Here is a 20,313-nt window from a genome sequence, read left to right as displayed (position 1 = left end):
CTTAAGGAAGACATATCTCTAGGCACCACAGAGTCATCCAGTCAACCCAACTGAACAGCTGGGTTATGTGAAGGCCAGTTGGCATGAATACTTCACTCTCCACCACAAAAAACCAAACAAACAAAAAAAGAGAAGTCTAAATTTCAATGGGATTTCAGCTGAAGTGGGAACAATTTAGTACCAGCTTGCACAATCCATCCCTGGTACAAAGAGACTTGAAATTTCTAAGAGCCAGACCTATAATCTTATTTATTGCTTACAGGATCTGTGGCTCCTGCAACATTTTTCAGTTTCGGGGTGTTTTTGCACATGAAAGGAAAGAGCAAATGTGTCCAGATCTTTACTTCTCATGATTGCTTAACACTTCCACTCAGGACACCCTGCAGATCATCCATATCCAACTGCAAATAAAGCCATAGGCGAGCCTAGGTGAAGAGATCACCCATTTGGTTTTGCCATTACATGATCTGCAGCCCAAAATGCACAAGAGCTGAAAATTAGCAGGAGATGAATAAAAACACAGGAAAAGAACCATTTCAGAGTGTGTCACAAGGTTAACATTTACAGAGAAAATGTTCCAGCCTGGAAAAAAAAAAAATTAACAAGCTTTCTAAATAGTGCTGCTTAGACCGTGGTGAATAAAAACCAAAGGCTGTATCAAATAAAACAGACACTTCGAAAGCTGAGGGGTACTGGAGTCAGAGGGTACACAACCACATACCTGGCATTGCCCATTGATCACTGCTTTCCACGCGCAAAACAAGGAACTCTAAATAATTAATGCTAATGGCCATTAGTGCTGCCAGGGGACGGGAGGTTGGTGGTGACAAAGCAATCCCCTTGATTCTGGATAATCCATTGTGAAAGAATTTTTAATAAACGACAAATACTATCTAAAAAAAACAGATGGAGCTTGATCTTTTCCAGACTGGAGACAGAACAAGAAAACAATAATTTGCAGCCAGAGAGGCAATCCTGCACGCGGGCATAAAGGGCATCATGAAGAAGAAAACCCCTACCTTGTCCCTGCCCAACCTTTCTGCTCGTCGTTGTGGTTTGCACAACGAGTGTCACCGCACTAGCACAAAAATTACCAATGCAATCCAAGTTTTAAGTGAGAGAATAATTTACACTGCAGAAATATAGCCCCGCCATAAATCAAGTTTGGTAACTAGTAAATACAATTAAAAACGCCACGTTTCTAATGCTAATGTCCAATGCTAATGTTAAGAAAGTGATGTTGTCAAGAGACCATCTCAGACATTATTAACCCACTGGCACTAGCAAAAAACATAATGAGCCATACTAGATTATTGTCATTAACAAGAATTTCAGTTCTAGATGCTCTAAAGATGTTAAATTGTATTAGTCTCAATTACTCATTCTTGGTCAGAATGTTAAACAATTCCTCATAATTGAAGTCTCAGTCATGTTTTCAACATCTCAAACCAGAATAGATTTCAGAAATTATAAAGATGTATGCTAATAAAATACTACTTAATTAGTAAAAAAATATAAATTTAACTATGTAGTAAGATACATACAGTAATGCCAAGACAGTAAGATAATAAAGAGATTGAGAATTAGTGTGACAGTCACCCATCTAACCGATGACTGAAAGCATGTCAGTAGTTCGTGTCTTTTTTATTTTGAAACTCATTAAATGAAGAGTTTTTCCTAAAGCTTGAGCTGTTGGAGTCATATGCTTAGATGAAAATCGCTGTTAATATTTAAACAAATATGTACATAGACATTAAATTTCTGAAACCACACAAATTTGAGAAGGTAAACACCAGAACTAGAAATTAATTAGAAACTGCCCATGTTCTTTTTGCATATTTATGTATGTGTGTACATGTGTATTACATATTTTTTTTCATATACATAAGCATACATGTGTGGATGTGCATGAAGGTACCTACACTCTTCCACAAACCCACAAAAATCTATGACTTCTGAACTGTTGTTTCTAGAGCACTCCTCACAATTTTTTGGGAATGCTGTAATTTTGAAGATATCCAGTCCCAGTCCCAAAGCCCTTCTCCCCAGTTGGCTGTCCTGTGGCATGGCCGTGTGGGTACCCAAGGGCAGCAGCACCTCAAAGCCAACCTCATGTGCCACTCCAAGCTCAGCACGGAGGGCACTGGTAGAGGAGACAGCGTATTTTGTTATTGTCACATCTGTATTTATCCTGCTCAGTGAGGGTGTTTGTCTTCAGACTTATCACAGCACTGATACAAGGTGTAAATCCACACACTCAAACCTCTGTGGCTTATGGCAGATCCTCGTATTTCATATTTGGAGAGCAGCCTGCACAAAGGGGATGCCTACAAATAGGGCCCTCCTGGCATTAGTTTGATGTTGCTATTAATAAGCAACATCCCTTAATAATAAGCTAATATTTATAGAATGCTTAGCCAGTTTCAGCCCTGGGGTGTGCACATGCACACATGGCAGGCTAAGGCAGAAAATCTTTATGAGAGAACAATGGATTTGCAGATGTTTTCACAAAACATGACTTTATTTTATTTTCTATAAAAATAAATCAGTAACTCAATATACTTAGACGTACGTGACTGTAAATCTCAGAAATTAGACCTCTATGATAAGGATGGAGTCAAACCTCCTGGGGACTGATATTCACCTGCCACATCCCTACCAACATTACACCATCATGTGCCCCCAGCCACAGGGTCCTGACCTGCCCCAGCATCCCCAGCCAGATGTGCCACCTCCCTGATGCTCAGCCTCCTCTACCAAATCTATCTGGTCTGGTCTACAAGCCCCACCAGCTTCTGAAGTCCAGCTCATGGTCCATTGCAGGCCTCTTGGCATAAAAGACACTGCTTTAGGAGGGTCTTAAAGTCTTAATTACCATCATCATCACAAAAATAAGTCCACATGACCATGAGAAAAATAAATCTAAAAATGTATAAACACAAAATCCCAATTCAGAATAGAGACTTGGAGACATGAGGATATGTATTTAAAACCAATCTGCCTCAGAATAAAACCATTGACTCGTCCATTACAAAGCCATCCTTCTCCCTCAGTTTTGCCCACCTGCGATTGCTTTTAACGACTCTCCAAATGTATTTAATTACAGCACTAAACAAAGACCTTTATTGGATTTCTGATACCTCATTAAATCTGTTATGACTGGTTATTATAATGCCAAATCAGGGCAGCAGCCACTGCGCCTACCTGCAACGTGGCTGATAAAAAACTCGTTATTTACGAGCACACGCACAGCAAAACGCCACGCAGGCGGTATGTAAGGGTCGGAGGAAAAACTGGGTGGAATAGCCCCCCCTCTTGCTGCACAGCTCCAAGTCTGCTCCATTTCCTGCTGTGCAAATCCCGATGAAGATGTGGGAGGCACATCTCCAGCTAAATCTGCCTTATCTAATGCATAGTATTAGGTTCTGCTGTGCCACCTTGTGTTACATCACATCACATTTGATATAAAACAACACTGTGTGGGTTTGAGTTGCTCCACTTATACCACTTCAGCATTTAATACCAAAACTAAATCAAAACATAAGGGGAAAAAAAAAAAAAGAAGCCAACTTTCAAAAACTCAAGTTAGGGAGGAAAAAAAACCTTTAGGAAGAATTTCAGAGCTCTCATCTTTCATTTGCTAAGCAAGCTCTTGTTTTGTTCTCATCTAAGAGCCTACTGCTTTCTGCAAGATAAGGTGGTTCATGCAATAAAACATCCTGATGGGAAGATTTCAGGCATTTTTTTCGTCCTGCATTCAGCAAATGCTTTGGTTTTCTTACTGACTGTAAAGCAGATCTAGATTCCCTGCCACAGAAAGGCAGCCACGCGCATAACGTGCACACCACCACTATTGTGCTGTCAGGAAGCAAGATTACACAAAGCTGAAATTATGTCGTTACTTCAGATATGTTAATTGTTCACCTTAATAATGGAAGTACAGGTTTCCTCCTGGCCTTAAAGCACGCCTCGTGAAATAGCTCAAGACTTTAGGACGGTATCTCAGCTCCTAAAATTAAGGTAAAATATGTAACAAAATGCGAAGCAATGAATCAGCAACTGTTCTATCCTATTGTACCCTTCCAAGTGACTCTGGAGCCCAGATGACACATATATCTGGGGGACACAAGCTATAGCATAGATAGGCCATACTGCCACAAAAATGCAGGGCAATGGATGTAAAACTAATGCTGACCCAAAAAGCAGATTTCACAGGCATCTCTCCATTTGCTTACTCATTTTTAGAAGAGAATCAGTGCAAATGGAGTTAATGAAGGGTAGCTGAGGGGAAAACACTTGTGCTTCCAGTGACGAACAGATTAGTGTCAGCACTTTGCATGCATCACACCAGCAAGAGCTGGAAATTCTGCAGGCAATTAAAATGTCCACATACAAGCGATGCCGATTCCCCTTTAACATCAGAGCTCCAATATCATAAAGCTGTTGGTTTTGGAGTATGACAATGTGCTTTGTTTGGAGTTTCTTAGCCTCCCAGGGTTTAGAAAAGGCAATTGAATATGAATACTAGAGGCTTGAAATAAAAAGATATAAAAATACCACATCAGAATTCTTTCTATCTGGAATTCTGGGAGTTTAATGGAGGATTTTTAAGCGCTTGAGCTTTTTGAGGTTGATACTTAAATTTCTCACTTAATATTTTCACTGGATGCCTTGCATTGAGAAACTCCAGCACAACCTGGTAATGCTAATTAATTAGTTGCTGCAAATGCACTATTTGTATGAACATTAGTAACGCACATCAAACTATTTGGTGTCTGAACAGGCTGCCGACAATTACTCTTTGAGGTTGCAGGCATTTGTAGGCATCCAAAACCTTGGTGAAACCCTGCTGCCTCCTGGAGTCTAATGGGAGCCTTGCCATGAACTTCAGCAGCACAAAAATTTCCCCCTTCACGTTTTTGGGAAGCAGTTATTCCAAGCCTTGCAAATTCAGACCATCAAAAGCAAACGGCTAACGTCACCAAGATTAACACCTGTAAAGCACTTTGAAGGAGAAAAACACTGCGTAATCCCGAAATATTACATTATTTATAAGACGACCTGATTTTAAATGTTAAGTTCGGCTTATTTTTATCACAAAGAGAAAACAAGTTCCTGCTAGCTTGCTTTACAAAACCAATTACCAGTGATCAGTGTATGGTGCTGCATAACAATACACAGCCTTGCCCCAAAAAGGCGTATCTAAGACTCCGGAGCTGTTTAGAGGAAAATTAACTTGCACGGGGGATTGAAATACATGCACATAAGCAATTCTAATAAGGGGTATGAACTTCAGGCTTCTTATTAAAAATATCAAAATGTGTAAGATTCCCTTTATTTCATCTTTTCCTGACTTCAACTGACTTTTCTGTCTGCTCCTTGATACACTAGTCCCTAATCAGAATAAGGCTGTAAGAGAATGGTAAATGTGACATGAAACTTTCTTTAAACTTGCTTTAAAGTCTCCTCAGCTTTTTTTGGCATTGTTGAAATATAATTCCACTTAACAAAGAGAAGAAAATAAGGAAGACTGACTTGGTGGGTTTGGAAAAAAAGATGCAACTACTCCCAAACAATGGTTCCCCCAGATCTGTTCCTTCCCTGCAACATAACTCAGGGAAATGAGGCAGCTTGTGTTAAAATCGTATTGATTGTTTCAGCAATGTATTTTTACTAGGATTGCCTATTTTCAGCAAATTGAAAGGTAACTTTGCAAAACATTTAAAAAATTTAAATTTCATTTTTAATGCAGTTTGTAGACCTACTTAAAAACTTTACTGGTGTGATTGCCTTATTCCCAGGCAAGATGAAACAATTGAAAACAGATTTTTAAATGCTCAGTGAGATTCCCAATTTAATGAGGAAATCCATAACTCTGGAATTACAAAGCAATAACCCTGGAATTACAAAGTAATGAACTTGAAAAATAAATCTTGGCATTCCACATGGACATGTATTTCTTTAAGCATACCATGATTCTGATTTTTCAAATAAAAAGTATTGACTAATGAGGGGTGCCTGTGAGCTATCAAAAATATCCCCTCATCTGTTATTTCTGGATGCTTTTATTTGCACTACAATATCAGGTATTTTTCAGTGTACAGCTCAAAATAATTTATACTGAGTGACAGTAAATTGCTGAGATTCAACAAGCAGGTTTGATGGGAGACACCTGAGCAGGAGGTTCTGGGAGCTTTGGTAGCTGCTGCTCATTGACTGAAGGTAAGAGGTGACTTGAAATTTGATTTTCAAAAAACGTAGAGGTGAATTGAGCACACCACGTGGCAGAGAAGGAATTAGATCTGCTCCTGTGTCGGGGTCAGGGAAGAAGCTGCCACAATGTGGTGGGCAGGGGAGCAGAGTAAGAAAACCAACCATAAAGGTGGCATGCAAGATGATCCATACCAGCAGCTCTGTGCTCAGCAAGACAGATTTCCACAGGAGTTTCTACGGATCCAAGCACAGGACAAAGACCCCAGTATAATGCTCTGCTCCCTCCATACCAGGAACTGAAAACACTGCTGGAAATGGTGAACTTTTCTTCCCTTTCCAGAAGCTTTGGCACAGGCAATCAGGCTCTGTGGTAACGGTCAGATGATTCCCAGGTTGTGATTTTTGTCCTAAATGCAGTCTGGATTCACTTTTTCTCTAATTCAGCAGTGGCTAAGAAAGTTTGAAGTTTTCTGGCAACTAGATGCTTAAGTGGCATGACTTTCAACTAGCTCTTCATTGCAAGCCTAAAGGGCAAACAGAAGTGAGTGGCTCGTTCAAAAGAGTTCAAGTCTGCACTGAATAGCTGATTGCAGCTCTAATTACCATGGTTTCACATCATTAGGGATAGCAACTGAAAAGGAGCTCTAATTCCAACACTCTGAGATACTGCTTCTTTTTTGGTTGGGCTCTTACCACTAAATGATCCATTACCAACACCTCTGGTAAGAACAGGAAGGAAGAGATTCATTTCCGTGCAGGGCAAGGATCTCGATAAACAAGTACAAAGACAAAGACAGTATTTTAGCTTGTAAGATTCAGACTGATAGGTGTCCCTGGTGGGGTGGAAAGGAAAGGATGGAGTAGTGAGGAGACATCCTCTGAATCCAGCAGCGGGAATGGATTTCACTCAGCTCAGGTATTTAATGCTCAATGCCACTGTTTATTTATGCCTGAGCACTGTATTTTAACACTCTAGATATCAATCATACTGGTATAATGTGCTTGCAATTATAAGTTGTTACGATATATTGTTTGTAAAGTTTTCCTGCTGTGTCTAAAGGATCTTGTGACCTTCTCTACCCTGGCTGGGGGGAGCCTAAAGCTGCAGCAGGCAGCGTCAAGAAAAGCACACATCTCTTTTATATTACTACATGATGGTTCAATGGCACGGACACAAAATAAACAAGAAAAAAAAATGTCTTTCCATTTAAGGCTTCAGGTCCAGAGCAGTTGACTCTAGCATGCATTTCCAGCACAAGGAGGAGGAGTTACCTCCCCCTGTGGGAAGAGGTGGAGGTTAATTACCCTCACACACCAAGAGCATCACCGGAACAGCAAGGGGGTGGTCCATCTAGCTAAGGAGACTGAATAGGTTTATTACTTTAGAGCTCTGTAATTTCGTTCCATTGCTGCAAATCGTTGTTGTAGTTATAGGTATCCCAAGGACCTTCTTAAGACCCCTGAGTCAAGGATCAAATGAGCAGGACTATTCACACAGGTATCTCCCCACAAACACCTTCCATTCAGTTGAACAATGAACAGGGAATTTACCATGTATTTTGCTTTTCCACAGGGGTAAGCACTTAGGTGCCCATTGAGGGGCACTTAGACAGATGTTGCATAGGTTCTTCTTCCCACAAAACACATTTAGTTTTGAAACTCCAGCATATATATCATATCTTTCTCAAAAGACTGATTTCCATTCCCCAGTTTAATGGGAATTTGGCACTAGGGAAAGCTATCAGAAACGCCACTGATTTGCACATGACATGTGAGTGACATTTCACCTGTATGCTTTTACTTTGACGTGGAGCCAAGTGGGAACGCATCTTCGAGGGGATTACGTAGATCGGGCTCAAAGTTTATCCTATTTTCGACCTTCCAGCAAATAAAGATGCGGGCGAGCCCTAACTGTGAAAGCTTTGAAGGGAAACTGTCCATTCAAACCTGCATGAAAACTGCTCAGCTTAATTCTTGTAACTGAACACAAACATCACAGTATTTTTGAATGACCTGAACTGAAGACTGACCTTTAAAAAAAGGGGAAAAAAAGGAGAAAAACAATTCTCTCTAATCTGAGGTAAGTCACAAAACACATCAATATGACACACAATTATTCTAATTGAAACAAATGTTAGATCTTAGTGACCCCCAAAAATACAGCACAGTAGTTTTGCAGAATAACTTGTTCTGAAACAGCTCCCCACCTGTTTCCCAGCACAGACACAGCTCCCTGGAATAAAAATCAGTTGGGAAGCAGGGAAATTAGCCTGACAAAATGTTGCTTTTATTATGAATAGAATCTGTGCAGAATAGAGAGGTATTTGAGAATTGCTTATTTCAGTCGATTACTGTGCATAGACAAGAATTCAACGACAAATGGATTTCAAGTGGCAAATATTATTACCTTCTTTGCTTTTTTTTTTGTTGAGAAAAGAACTTTATGTACTTTGTAGGTACTAGGTTAAAATAACCTTTTCAGCTACAAATATTCAAAATAAAAATGTGCCTTTTGTGGCCTTATTAACAATGATTCTTTAAAATAGCTGAAATGTGCAATCACATTGTGCCACGCAGGGACAAAACCATATGCTTAATTCTGCATTTTGTTACCAGTAGTGCCTGTTCACTTTCAGGTCCCCAGCCCCTGAATGGTCCCTGCTGGGTTACCAAGTGTCTCCTTGGCTGTTGCAGGCACCATCTCATATCCCCTTCAAACGTACTGACTTCACCTTCAGGCAGCAAAGGCTTTACCCCTCCTCCAGCCTGACTTACAGGCTCTAATGGGTTGGCACTTTCTTCTCATTTACAGTTTAAATTACTCACAGCCGAAAACCATCCAGTTGTTCTTCAGCCAAGATCTCTCTTTGGTTTAAGTACCTCCTGTCTCTCCTACCTAATAATTAGAGACAATAATTTTGCCCTCTCTGTCCATTCACTTTGCTAAGCAAAAGCAGCTTTTCCCATCCGGTCTCACGTACAGCTCAATTAGCTCCTCTGCACCTCTGCTCGGAGTTCATCCTTCCTGACCCCCTCAAGTGCTGAAGTCCAAACCATGAGATACGCTCGATGAGTTTTATCCATGCCTATGTGCAGGTGAAGTAGGAAAACAACAGCAGTAATATAATTATAAGGCCTAGAGAGGGGAGGAGGAAGGGGAAAATAAAAAATTAAATCAGAACATGGATGAGTTTTCTATGAGGCCTCTGGAAAGCAACATCTCAGTGACCTGACATTGTCCCTCTCTTAATGTTTCTATCCCCCTACCTCAATCTTGTAGAATCATAGAATGGTTAGAGTTGGAAGGGACCTCAAAGATCATCGAGTTCCAACCCCCCTGCCATGGGCAGGGACACCTCCCACTAGAGGTGGGAGTCCTGTATGAGTCCTTCCAATGAGTCCTTCATGATTGTATGAGTCCTACAAATGATTTTCAGATGACACATGAGCAGTTGAGCAAACAGAGGGGACATTTCAGCTTCATCCTTCCTGAAATCACCCTTCTGTTCCTCACTCAAAGGCAACGGCAGGACTCGGCTGCTCCCACAAGCCGGCGCTTCAGCTGAATACACTTTACAGTAAATATTTTACAGGCTGCTCTCAGCTTCTGTGGGTTTGCATTTTAACAATTAAACCTCGTTGTTGGGAGTGCACCAGTAGCTTGGAGCAGGCAGAGCTTTTCCCGTATATTACACATCTCTTTCTGATATTTTTCTGCCTGATTAGTAATCACTTCTGACAAATCCTTTCGACAGCTCTGAACACCAGCCTTAGTGTTGCAGGGATGCTTGATGCAAAGCCTGACTGAATGCAAATGTTAGGCTAATGCGAGGATGCCTGACAGCATCCCAGCATTTTCCTCACTGGACACCAGAGGGAGGAGGAGGAAAGGACAACTGACAGCGAAGCTAAAGAAGAAATGCTTCAAGAGCTTATCACACACCGGAGCTGAACATATTTCTGTAATCGGACTAAAATAAATAGCAGCACCTTGTCTGGGGATGGTACTTTTGATAAAAGGCTTGGCAGGGGTAGCACGAGGTAAAGTCACGGGAGAAAGGACCCACGTGCAGCAGCGCAGAGCGCTGGGTGGGTTTTCACCAGCTCCATCTCCCAAGCCTTAAACAAACCTGGCTGGGTTTGATTCTGGGGCTGCTATTGCTGTCCCTATTCTGCTTGGCTTCTGTGCCACAACCCGAATGCCTTTCGCCCCAGCTTTTTTCTGGATGTGAAAAAAAATACATTTCAACTATTAACTGTGGATCTAGGGCCATCGGAGTTTCTGAGTCCCGTACCACGAGAGCATGAAATTTGGAACCCCAAGTGCTCTCTGCTCAGATGGAAATGTCAGTGCCTTGAGGAGGGAGGGCAGCAGTTCAAGGAGATTGATAAGGTATCTACCTGGGAATGTGATAACAAATGCTCAACATGTGGTTAGTATCTCGATTAAATAAAAGAAGAGAGACATTCAGCAAGGTTTCCAGGGAACTATTTACTATCTTATTAAAACTATTCTTTTATTACCTCATCAAATCTTTTCATTATGCCTTCAAGGCATAAGGAGGATTATTAAATGTCAGCCACAATTCAAATAATTAATGTATGGTGTTACCAGATATATATGCACTCTCCAGGAGGATTAATAATAGCTGCTATTTTTCTTCCAACCATATTTTCTCCATAATACATATATTAATCATGAGAACACAGAGCATTTTTTAAACCTCTCTAGTACTGAAAGTCTTTAGGGAACTCACACTTTGAAAATTGGAGAATTCTTAATATATTCTGTTCTCTACTTTTTAATTTACTATCAAAATACAAAAACATAGTAAGCACTTGGAAAGGAAGAAGAATAAGAAAGGCTTCAGAATTGCTACTAATTGCAGAATCAATGTCCTCAATTCCTTGAAATAGGTCTTTAGAAACAGCAAACTAGGGTTGGAGATTCAGAAAGCAGCTTGTCCCCCGTTAAAACAGACTGGCTTTTGTTGCTATCTTACTGCAATCCAAACACTTTAGAAAAGGCATCAGAAAAGTACTTTTATATCAACCACTCCTCCCAGGGCTGGCTGGGAGCTGCGTTCAGCACCTATTTGTCAGCTGAACCGTCCCTGCAGCAGGCTCATCCCAGCGAGGTGCTGGGCACCACTACGTGCTGTCCATAAAAACCACTGCATGGGAAAGGGAGCACCTCTCAGATTCCCACTGCTGGAGCAGAGAGAGGGAGAGCTGACCCCTCTGCTCTTGACTTCGCACTCAACAGCCAACATGGACTTTCCCTGTGAGCTTGACACGAACTCTTTTAGTAACTTTAATCCACTTTAATCCACTAAAAGTGTGTTAGGTGAGGTGGGGTGTGCTACCTCAGATTACTTAAAGTTTACTCTGGGCAGGGAAGGAGTTCCTGTGGATGGACTGACCCCACAGACAGGTTACCTACCATCCATGTGGGCTGTGGACAGACTGACTGGAGGGTGGCTTTTGTACCTGCTGGTGGCTTCTCAGCAACGCAACCAAAAATGAGCTCAGCTCCCATTGTGCAGAAAATGAACATGTCCAGAAGTAGTATTTCAACTGCTTACAACTTGGAAGACTTTAAATTCTCTCCCCCACTCCCAGATGTATCCCAGGTGTAACCCATCTACAGTGAAAAGTCATTGGATATCTGATTTTGAATACTGCAAATTTCAGAATGCATTACCAGCCTCTTCCATCTCCCAAAACAGCTCAAGAAATGTCCATGTTCTATTTAAAATTAAGTTTTATGAGCACGAAATCAGGGTTGGTTATATAAGCAAAGGTTTAATCATGTCACCCTTTTGTGCAGTACTAGAAGAGGAGTGTAGTGCAGGTGACATGGGAACTACATGTACATTCCCCCCAGTGGAGCAGCAAACAATAAATAATTGTAACCATCTATGTGACCTGACAACTGCCAACTTGGGGCAGTTCCTACACCTCAAGACAGAAACCATTTCTACAGAGAAGCTTAGGAGGGCAGGTCTTTCATGATGTGTTTTTTTTTTTTTAAATTTCAAGAAGAAACGTTTTAAAGCAGTTTTGAAGACTCACCTCCTCGCTGCACCAGCAACGTGACTTCACTTCCCTTAGGACATTCAATCAGCATATCCACCACCTGGTTGTGAGTGAGGCTCTGCACATTCTTCTTGTTGACTTCCACTATAAGATCGCCCTCCTTCAGGCCGCGGCACCGCGGGCTGTCCACGATTTGTTTCACTCTTTGGCCGCCCCCACCGGGACTGTCTGCTATAGTAAACCCAAAGCCCATAGGCCCTTTCACTATATGCACAGTTATGAGTTCAGGTTGTGTCGCTATCGAAGACGCCAAAGAGACCGTGTCATTGGGGTAACCATGGGGTCCGTTGGAGGAGACCTCAGCCGGGCTGCTGGGTCTCGCTTCCTTTGTGCCATTTACTTTCCCTGTTTTACTACTGTGGCTGGCCGGGGAGTCGTAATTTTCCTGCCCGTTCACAATGATCGGCTCTTTGTCCAAAATTGCCACGGATGTAACCAGGCTCGTGTTGGGATCATCGGGATCGAAGGGCAGGGGGTAGCCTCGGCACAGTTCCAGGTCCACGCTGGCACCGATGGGGATGGACTGGAAGATTTTCACAACTTGAGCGTGAGTGTGCCCCAGCACACAGGTATCGTTCACACTGACTATGACGTCCCCTGCAGAGGACACAGACAGACACACCAAACACATATGTTTTGTGCACCCCAGGAAGGTGAGGACTAGAGCCTGCGAGGTGATCCACAGCATCCACAGGTACCACTTACAGGTAAATAGTAGCATTTAAGTACTTTTGCAAGGGAAAGGAGTGGTGTCACTTGGGCAAGCAAGAACTATCTGTACACACTGGATTCACTGCATAAAGCCTTTATGCACATAAACGATTTTGAAAGTGAAAATGGAATTGACTCATACAAAAAAATAATAAATTCAAATGATGGTATATGGCCCATTTAACAGTTATTTCGAAGCCCAGCTCTCAGTGTTATACACTGTGCTACACTGACATATGATAGAAACAAAACTGAGAGCACATGAGAGCTATAACAGAAGGCTCTCAAACACCAACTGCTCAAAATCCAGTGCCACATGTCATGTCTCAGATATGCTTCGGCTGAAATCTGGGTATTGATTAAGTTATCATTCATTTTTTAACACTGGGGCTGCAACACAGGGATGCTTGATGTTGTGATGTTCCACCTGCAAGTGAGGAGTTGTGACCAAAGGTGAATCCTAGCAGGATTTCATCATGCTGGCCCTGATCTCTGGCAAAAGAAATTGGCCCTTAGTGTCTCCACGCAGGGAAAAGCAAACTAGTCCAGTCCTCTGCCCGTTCTCTGGGGGTAGCGAGTGGCACAGCAGATACACCAACACACAACGATGCAGCCCTAAAACATCACAGCCTTTGCCACAGCAGGGAGCAGTAACCCACAGCCTGATGGGGGACCCCAAAACTGCTGGGTCCTCTCTGCAGGTCAATGTGGGGAGGAACTGGCAGAGCCCCAGCTGAATATTTTGACACCTGAGGTGAAATTCCAGCCTGTGAAGCGCCCTGCTATAATATTTTGAACATATTCCTTAATGTATCTCCCTTCCCTGCTCACTGTCAGGAAAGCTGAATGCCTTTTCCCAAAAAGGGGACGAGTCCTTTATGAATTGCATATAAAAAGAGCTGTAAAAGTACAAACCAAAGTGGTGGGGGTGGTGATTTGGATTTAAAGCATCAGTACCTGTTTCCATTTTGCCATCCAGCGCTGCGGGGCCATCAAGCACCAAACTTTTGATTTGAAGAAATTCATCCGGCTCATCCCCTCCGACAACGGTGAAGCCGAAACCCCTGCTGCTTTTCCTTAGCTTGGTGTGGATGAACTTCCCTTTCAACTCCGAAGGGTTTCGTGTAAAAAAAGGTTTTCCTGTGTAGGAAGTTTGGAGAATCTATAAACACGGCAGGCAAGAGTGTTTGATCTGGTTTTCCTCTGCCCCTCCCCGCTCTAACAAGTACCCAGACAAACACAGCGGTGCACGGGGATGGGACTGAACTTCACTCTGGTGTCCTCTCACCTCACTGCTCTCCACCCGTCTCCTCAGATCCACTCATGCAGGAAAAAGAGTGAACAAAGCCCCTAGTACCTGGTGCTTTGTTAGCTGTGGTTGTGCACACCAAAGCCTCAAGGCTACAAAGGGGAAAACATGCTGGTTTAAGGAAGGGAATATATTAAAGCTGGCAATGGTGGCTTAGATGTATGTGTCTTATCTCTGTGCTGAGGTGCTTGTATCCATCCCAGGAAGGATGGGACAGGGGCAGCACAAACGCCTCCTACAGAAGAAGTCTGCAGCCAGTGTTTCTGCAGAAAGGAGCATCGCTGTGCTTTTCCTCACTTGGCCTTCTCCCAACCCACCAATAAAAAGCAACTTCTGAGCTTTGGCAAAACACTACGTAACCCTTCAGCATAACCCCCTTGCCAGCCCCCACCATCGCTACCACCCCGTGACCTCCTCGGGTGAAAAAGAGGAGGGCGCTGATGTTCTTCAGACCCTGTTTGAAGTCTTTTCTCTCTCCTTTCTGCTCCTTGCCCGTCCTGGATGAAACACTGCCGTTGTGAAGTAGGGATCAAAGAGCAGCCATGCTGGAGGGCTGGTAATGCTCTCCGGGAGCACGGTTAAGAGGGAACAAGGTGCTCCGAAGACAAAAGCGCATCCTTGCAAAGCATGTTGCACAGCCTCGGAAAAGGAATCACGGTTCCTGTACTTCACAGTGCCAACGCTAAGCACCTTTGCACTTTTAATTGTTTTTAATGCGTAGAGGGGAAAAGAGCGTGCCACTAAGCCCTCTGGTGACAGCTCCAGGCTCAGCAGTGTGTATCGCAGCCAGGAGAGCTGGCGCACTTTCAAAAACTTCGGCAGCGTTGCCGTGGGCCTCTGTTTAGAAAGGAGACCTTGAGGGAGGCTGAGAGGATTTGAGACTTGTAAGCCTTTGACTGGGGGAAAAAAAAAACCACCAAGTATATTTGAAGATTATTCATGAGGGGGCAGTGTGAGGACTTGCAATCTTCTGCCTTTGAAGGGTAGCGCAGGAACACGGCAATCCTGCACACTGTGGGCAGAGGCTCTGCTCACACCCCGAGCTGCAAAAAAGCCCTATCAAAGTGCAACCCAACATCTCTGGTAACAAACATGCCTGAGAGGCGGCGGGCAGCGGGGCTTGGTCCCATGCTGATTTCTGGTTCAAAAGACAAGCAGAACAAGCACAGCTTGATGGCATCTGCCTACAAATAGAAGGGTGAACTAGCCCCGCAGTAACAGGACAGCAGCACCACAGCATTTGGAAGGGGATCGCATTTTAGCTGAGTGTATCTACAAAACCCCAGCTGGGAGAGCAGTGCCAGAGGAACTTGTGTCCTTGTGGCCACATCCCCACCAGCAGTGACATCAGTGGGAGAGATGGAAGCCCCTGGGCATAGGGCAGGGGGACAGGGAAGCTAGAAACAGTGCTACGGATGGGGAGTGGGAAAAGAGCGAGCAGCACTGAGAAAGGAAGAGAAAGGAATGAAAGAGAGGAGTCATCAGTGGGTACTAGGACATGGCTGTCACTCAGAGTGGTGCTCAGACTAATGCTCTCCTGCAATGTTACTGCAAAATTTTGTGGCTGGCAGTCGGGAGCAGGTGGAGAGTTAAGAGAGGCTGGGAAGATCATCCCCTGCCTGACAGGTCCTTCTCATCGCCATGCGTGGACGCTTGGGCAGCCCTCACTTTAGCCTGGCAGTGTAAAAGGCAGAGGTAGCATCCACAGACATCTCCCCAAGGAAGACCAGCTGTTTTGGGACATTGTGATGAGATGCCTCACCCTAGCTGCCTGGTGGTCAGGGTACCATCCCCAAGTGCAGATTCCTCTAACATACGCTCTAACCCACCTCAGGAGTGTGCTGGGGGCTTCGGATACTGTTAAACTTCCCACGTTTCTGTTTTGGAAGGGCTGATCTGCTGTCACCCACAGCAGAGAGCACTCCCCAGAATTTTCCCTGCAGGAAAGGCACCCCGGGACAGCAGCTCCTTGCCAGGCTCACCTTCAGAGACCATGGCTGACCCATGGAGCATGGGAGTACTTCCCAGCTCCTGGGGTTTGTCTCCCCCAAGCTGCTCTCAGCTGTGTCAGGACGATGTGCTCCAGCAGATTCCCCCTCTCTCACCTTCCCCGGCCTCTGGTTCCTGCAGATTGGGCCAATCCCATTCGCTTGCTATGGAATTTAGATGTAGCCCAAGGTGAAGCCCACTTGTAACCAGAGAGCACTCGTACTGCAACAGGTACAAGTGGAACTCGCTGCCCTTGCTGGCAACCTGATCTGGCAATGTTTCAGCTCACGCTGCCAATTCAGGAACGACTCATGTCCTGTCTGGTTAGTTATTTAAGAGAAGCAACTGATCTGTGAGCAGTAGGCTCCGCACAGACCATTGACACTAATAAATAAGGCTGTAATAGCCCAAAGTACTTGTACACATGTACAACTTCAAAGTAGGTCCGCATCATTTGGACCTATTATCATTGCATCCTCATCCAGAGCCTCCCAGAGAAGCTTCAACTCGGATTTTTCAGAAACATGATGTAAACTTGCCCCTAACATGTAGCCAAAACACTTGTGCCTCTTTGTCCTCTGTTACTACAGAAAGTCAGACTCAGCACAGAGATCTGGTATCCCTGCAAAGCTCTCCAAGTGGCAGAGGATCTCCCTCTTCTGGTGTTCCCCCAGCTCCTGTCCCGCCTCCAAATTTTCATTTGGATTCAAAGCATACAAAAGGCTATTCCATGAAGTTGCAAGCCAGACTCATCCCTGGCAATACCAGAACCTGGCTGCTCAGATGTCACAAATGCAACCAAGACACCCAAGCTCTCCAAAACCAAGGTCTTGCCAAAGAGTGCCAACAACCTAAGCAAATCACAGCTCCCAGATAAGCTGACCAGTTTCCAGGGCTCTTAAACTACTTTAACTTGAAACTCTATCTGCCCATGAATGCAGACATGGGGTGATATTGGCTTTGGCCCTCAAACATGTCTTAATCACAGTGCGATACGGTGAGACTTTGTGCTGCTTTTTGGGAAGGCATGTGGAACTATGAGAACAGAAAAAAAATCTCTGCACTAGATCTTATAATAAGAGCCACATTCTAAACTCAGTAGAGCTTAGAAGGTGTAAAAGCCTAATCCTTGCATATTCATTGAGCTCCTCCACTTGCGCTTGCATCCACTGCAGCTACTGCTAAATCCCACCGATGTTGTAACTCGTGTTTTCACCATGCCTTTTTAAAGATTTGGAACACTACAGAGAATAGCCACAATCCTTTTTCTGATGCAGGCGATCTCATTTGCCTCTTGCATTTGGCAACAAATGTGGTCTCTTGAAACAACTAGTCTCAAAATCGATAGGAATTCAGATAAGCAGGCATGTGTCCTGGTGTGTGACACTAGTCATGGAGATACTCCCTTTACTGGTGGCTGAGGGAATTTCGTTCTCAGGCAAAAAAAGACCCTTGTTGCACTTCCACAACTGGTTTAACAAGGTTGTTACCTTGCACTGGTGCTTCCCGAACTGCCTCTTGGTTGTTTGAAACATGGTTTGGAGCAGCGGGTGGTGGGAGAGATGGACACTCCTCTGTCCATTCTAGAGAGGGCAGAGAGGGAAAGGTTACTCGTTTCACAACAGCACTATGAGCTCCTGCAGGTACATGCACTGGGAGTGTGGGGTTCAAGCAGAGGAGACATGAGAAGCATGGCAAGAGAGGAAAGAAAGAGTCAAGGAGAGAATATAATGAATGGGATGTCCAAAAACCAGTTCAGGAGGACTCCCTATGTCCAGGTCAACTGATCCATCTGCTGGGACACCCTACCTCACACTCAGACTTTGGGACTTGATTTGCATCTATGTCGTCTTGACATTTATATGGAATCTATTCCCCATGGCATCTAAGTAGAAGAGCTGATGTTGCGGGAAATGGGGTTGCAGGAGAAATGTGGAAGCCTAACTATTTTCCTCTTGGATAATAACTGTTGTGAAATAACTTGGCGTGAAAGATACAGAGGTACCAAAACAAACCAAAACCACAGGCCCCTCACTGCAGTTGGGCTGCATGTAAAGAATCAAAAAGAAAAAAAAAAAAAAGAAAAAGGAAAGAAAAAAAGGGAAAAAAAAACAAACCCTGTTTTAAAATAATGAAATTAAGTCAGATGTTAGAGCCTGAAAACATCTAAAGGTCTTCAGTTAAGAAGTCTCTCAACGAAGAGGGGTTTCTCTAGTGCACACACAAACGCCCACTTCCTTATCCCCCAGCTACAGTGAGTAACTTGATGGAGCAGATTAAAAAGTGTGTTTTAATTGGTTCTGGGAAGCCTAGAAACTTTCCAGAAACAAAGGACATTAAAAAAAAATATTTGTCCCCTTTAATAGGGGTGAAAATTCTTATGTTTAAGTGGTTATACAGTTTAGATTTTCTCCTTCACTATATCTTAAATGAAGGGCATATGCAACCTTTCCTGTGCGTGTCATTTTGCCTTTAAACGCCAAGGCCACAGAAGGAAGGACAAACACACTGGCACGGTGCTGCCATGGCGAGGGAGGGCACCTTCCCTCACGAAAACCCCAACCATCACACCCTTGGTGGTGCCAACCTTCTGGCGGCTGTTGCTGTTGCTCAAGCTGTTTCTTCCTCTTTGCTTCAAGAACCGGGTTTTCATATTGTGTCTTCCGGTTGATGTGGCTGAAGACGAAAGAGAACAATAAATTAGGAAACCCTTTATGTGACAAGCAGGAATGATGGCCAGGCATGAAACTCCTCTGAGGAAAGGAGTAAAATACCAAACCAACCCAACAGTATGTGGAGCAAGGCTCACTTAGTTCTGCCAAAAATCATATTTAGGAAAACAAACTGATTCTAATATTGATATAATGTCCTGAGTAGGAATGGCTAATTCCTTCAAATACATTAAAGTACTGACCTATTGGTGAAAAATGAGATTAAAGCAGAAAAAGTGCTCTGTCTGACTTCATTTTAAAAAACAGGCCCAAGTCGTCCCTGCTTTAATGAGAATCCCAGAGGTGCAGTCACTCCCTGGGTCATTGGAGTGAAAAAATAAAACAACCCAAAACCCAAGAACTGGTAACATCTGTCAGCTATCTGATCAATGTGCACTATTAACAGGGTGTCTTAAAAATATCTGCAGGGGTGCAGGCTATGAGCTGAAAAGCTGGGCTCCAAATAGATCAAAATACACTCAGAATTAGCCCCCAGAAAATACTCCCAGTGGAAACCAGCATTTGGTGAAATTTCAGCTGTCCTCCTTGGAGGGCCATTAGGCAGCTTTTGACCCATACGAGATGTTTAGAGCTCATGTTTCTTACCAATCTCAGGAAAAGGGAAAAAAAAAAAACCCAGCCCAGCCTCAAACATGGCAGACAAGCAATGCACTCCATTAACCATTTTATGAAACCAAATAATGAACACCAGCCACAGATGCCAGGGCGGTGGGGACAGGTCTGGGGACTCTGCAGCTGATGGCTACAGCCAAGATGAGCTGCTCATCAACCATTCAAGAGCAATTTTTCAACAGTGATTTGGCTACAGCAGAGGAACAGGCAGACCTTAGAAAATTGTATTAGCTTAAGGCCTAACTTTCCATCCAAAACAAAGTTTACCATTAAGAACTTGATATTTTTTTGTCTTTTGTCCAATGTGTCTTTTTCAAAAAAAACCCAAACAACATCCCAAACCCCGAAACAGCAAACAACCAATTTTTCAAGTATTTACAATACAAGCACTCTAGAGAGCTATGTTCACAATTTTTCTGCTAAAGGTCAATATTAAATCACTGGAAAAATATTGAACTAATCAAATACAAACAAATTCATAAGTTCTGTAAAAGATTTCCAATTTCATGAGATCATCAGAAAGTTAAAAGAGAAATATAACTACTTCAAAATTATATAAACTTTTTTATGATACAGTTATTTCTCAATAAAAACTATTGTGCAATAGCAGAGTGCCTGAACTGAAGGGAACAGAGATGAATGCTCAAA

General features: G+C 43.3%; 1 protein-coding gene across 5 annotated transcripts in view; it reads right to left on the bottom strand.

Moving 5' to 3' along the window:
- Window positions 1–20,313, bottom strand: part of MAGI1 (membrane associated guanylate kinase, WW and PDZ domain containing 1) — an 82,290-nt gene that overhangs the window by 43,654 nt on the left and 18,323 nt on the right. For all 5 annotated transcript variants that reach the window (XM_014946730.1, XM_014946731.1, XM_014946732.1 and 2 more), the window contains exons 6-9: window positions 18,909–18,997; window positions 17,812–17,904; window positions 13,981–14,163; window positions 12,289–12,909 (exon numbers count right to left, since the gene is read on the bottom strand). In XM_014946730.1, the coding sequence (XP_014802216.1) occupies window positions 12,289–12,909; window positions 13,981–14,163; window positions 17,812–17,904; window positions 18,909–18,997 (986 nt within the window). The remainder of the gene's footprint in view (window positions 1–12,288; window positions 12,910–13,980; window positions 14,164–17,811; window positions 17,905–18,908; window positions 18,998–20,313) is intronic.

The sequence above is a fragment of the Calidris pugnax genome, unplaced genomic scaffold (genome assembly GCF_001431845.1).
Source record: "Calidris pugnax isolate Ruff unplaced genomic scaffold, ASM143184v1 scaffold81, whole genome shotgun sequence".
NCBI lineage: Eukaryota > Metazoa > Chordata > Aves > Charadriiformes > Scolopacidae > Calidris > Calidris pugnax.
The sequence above is the reverse complement of the archived record's forward strand: the minus strand, read 5'-3'. Positions and strand labels throughout refer to the sequence as shown.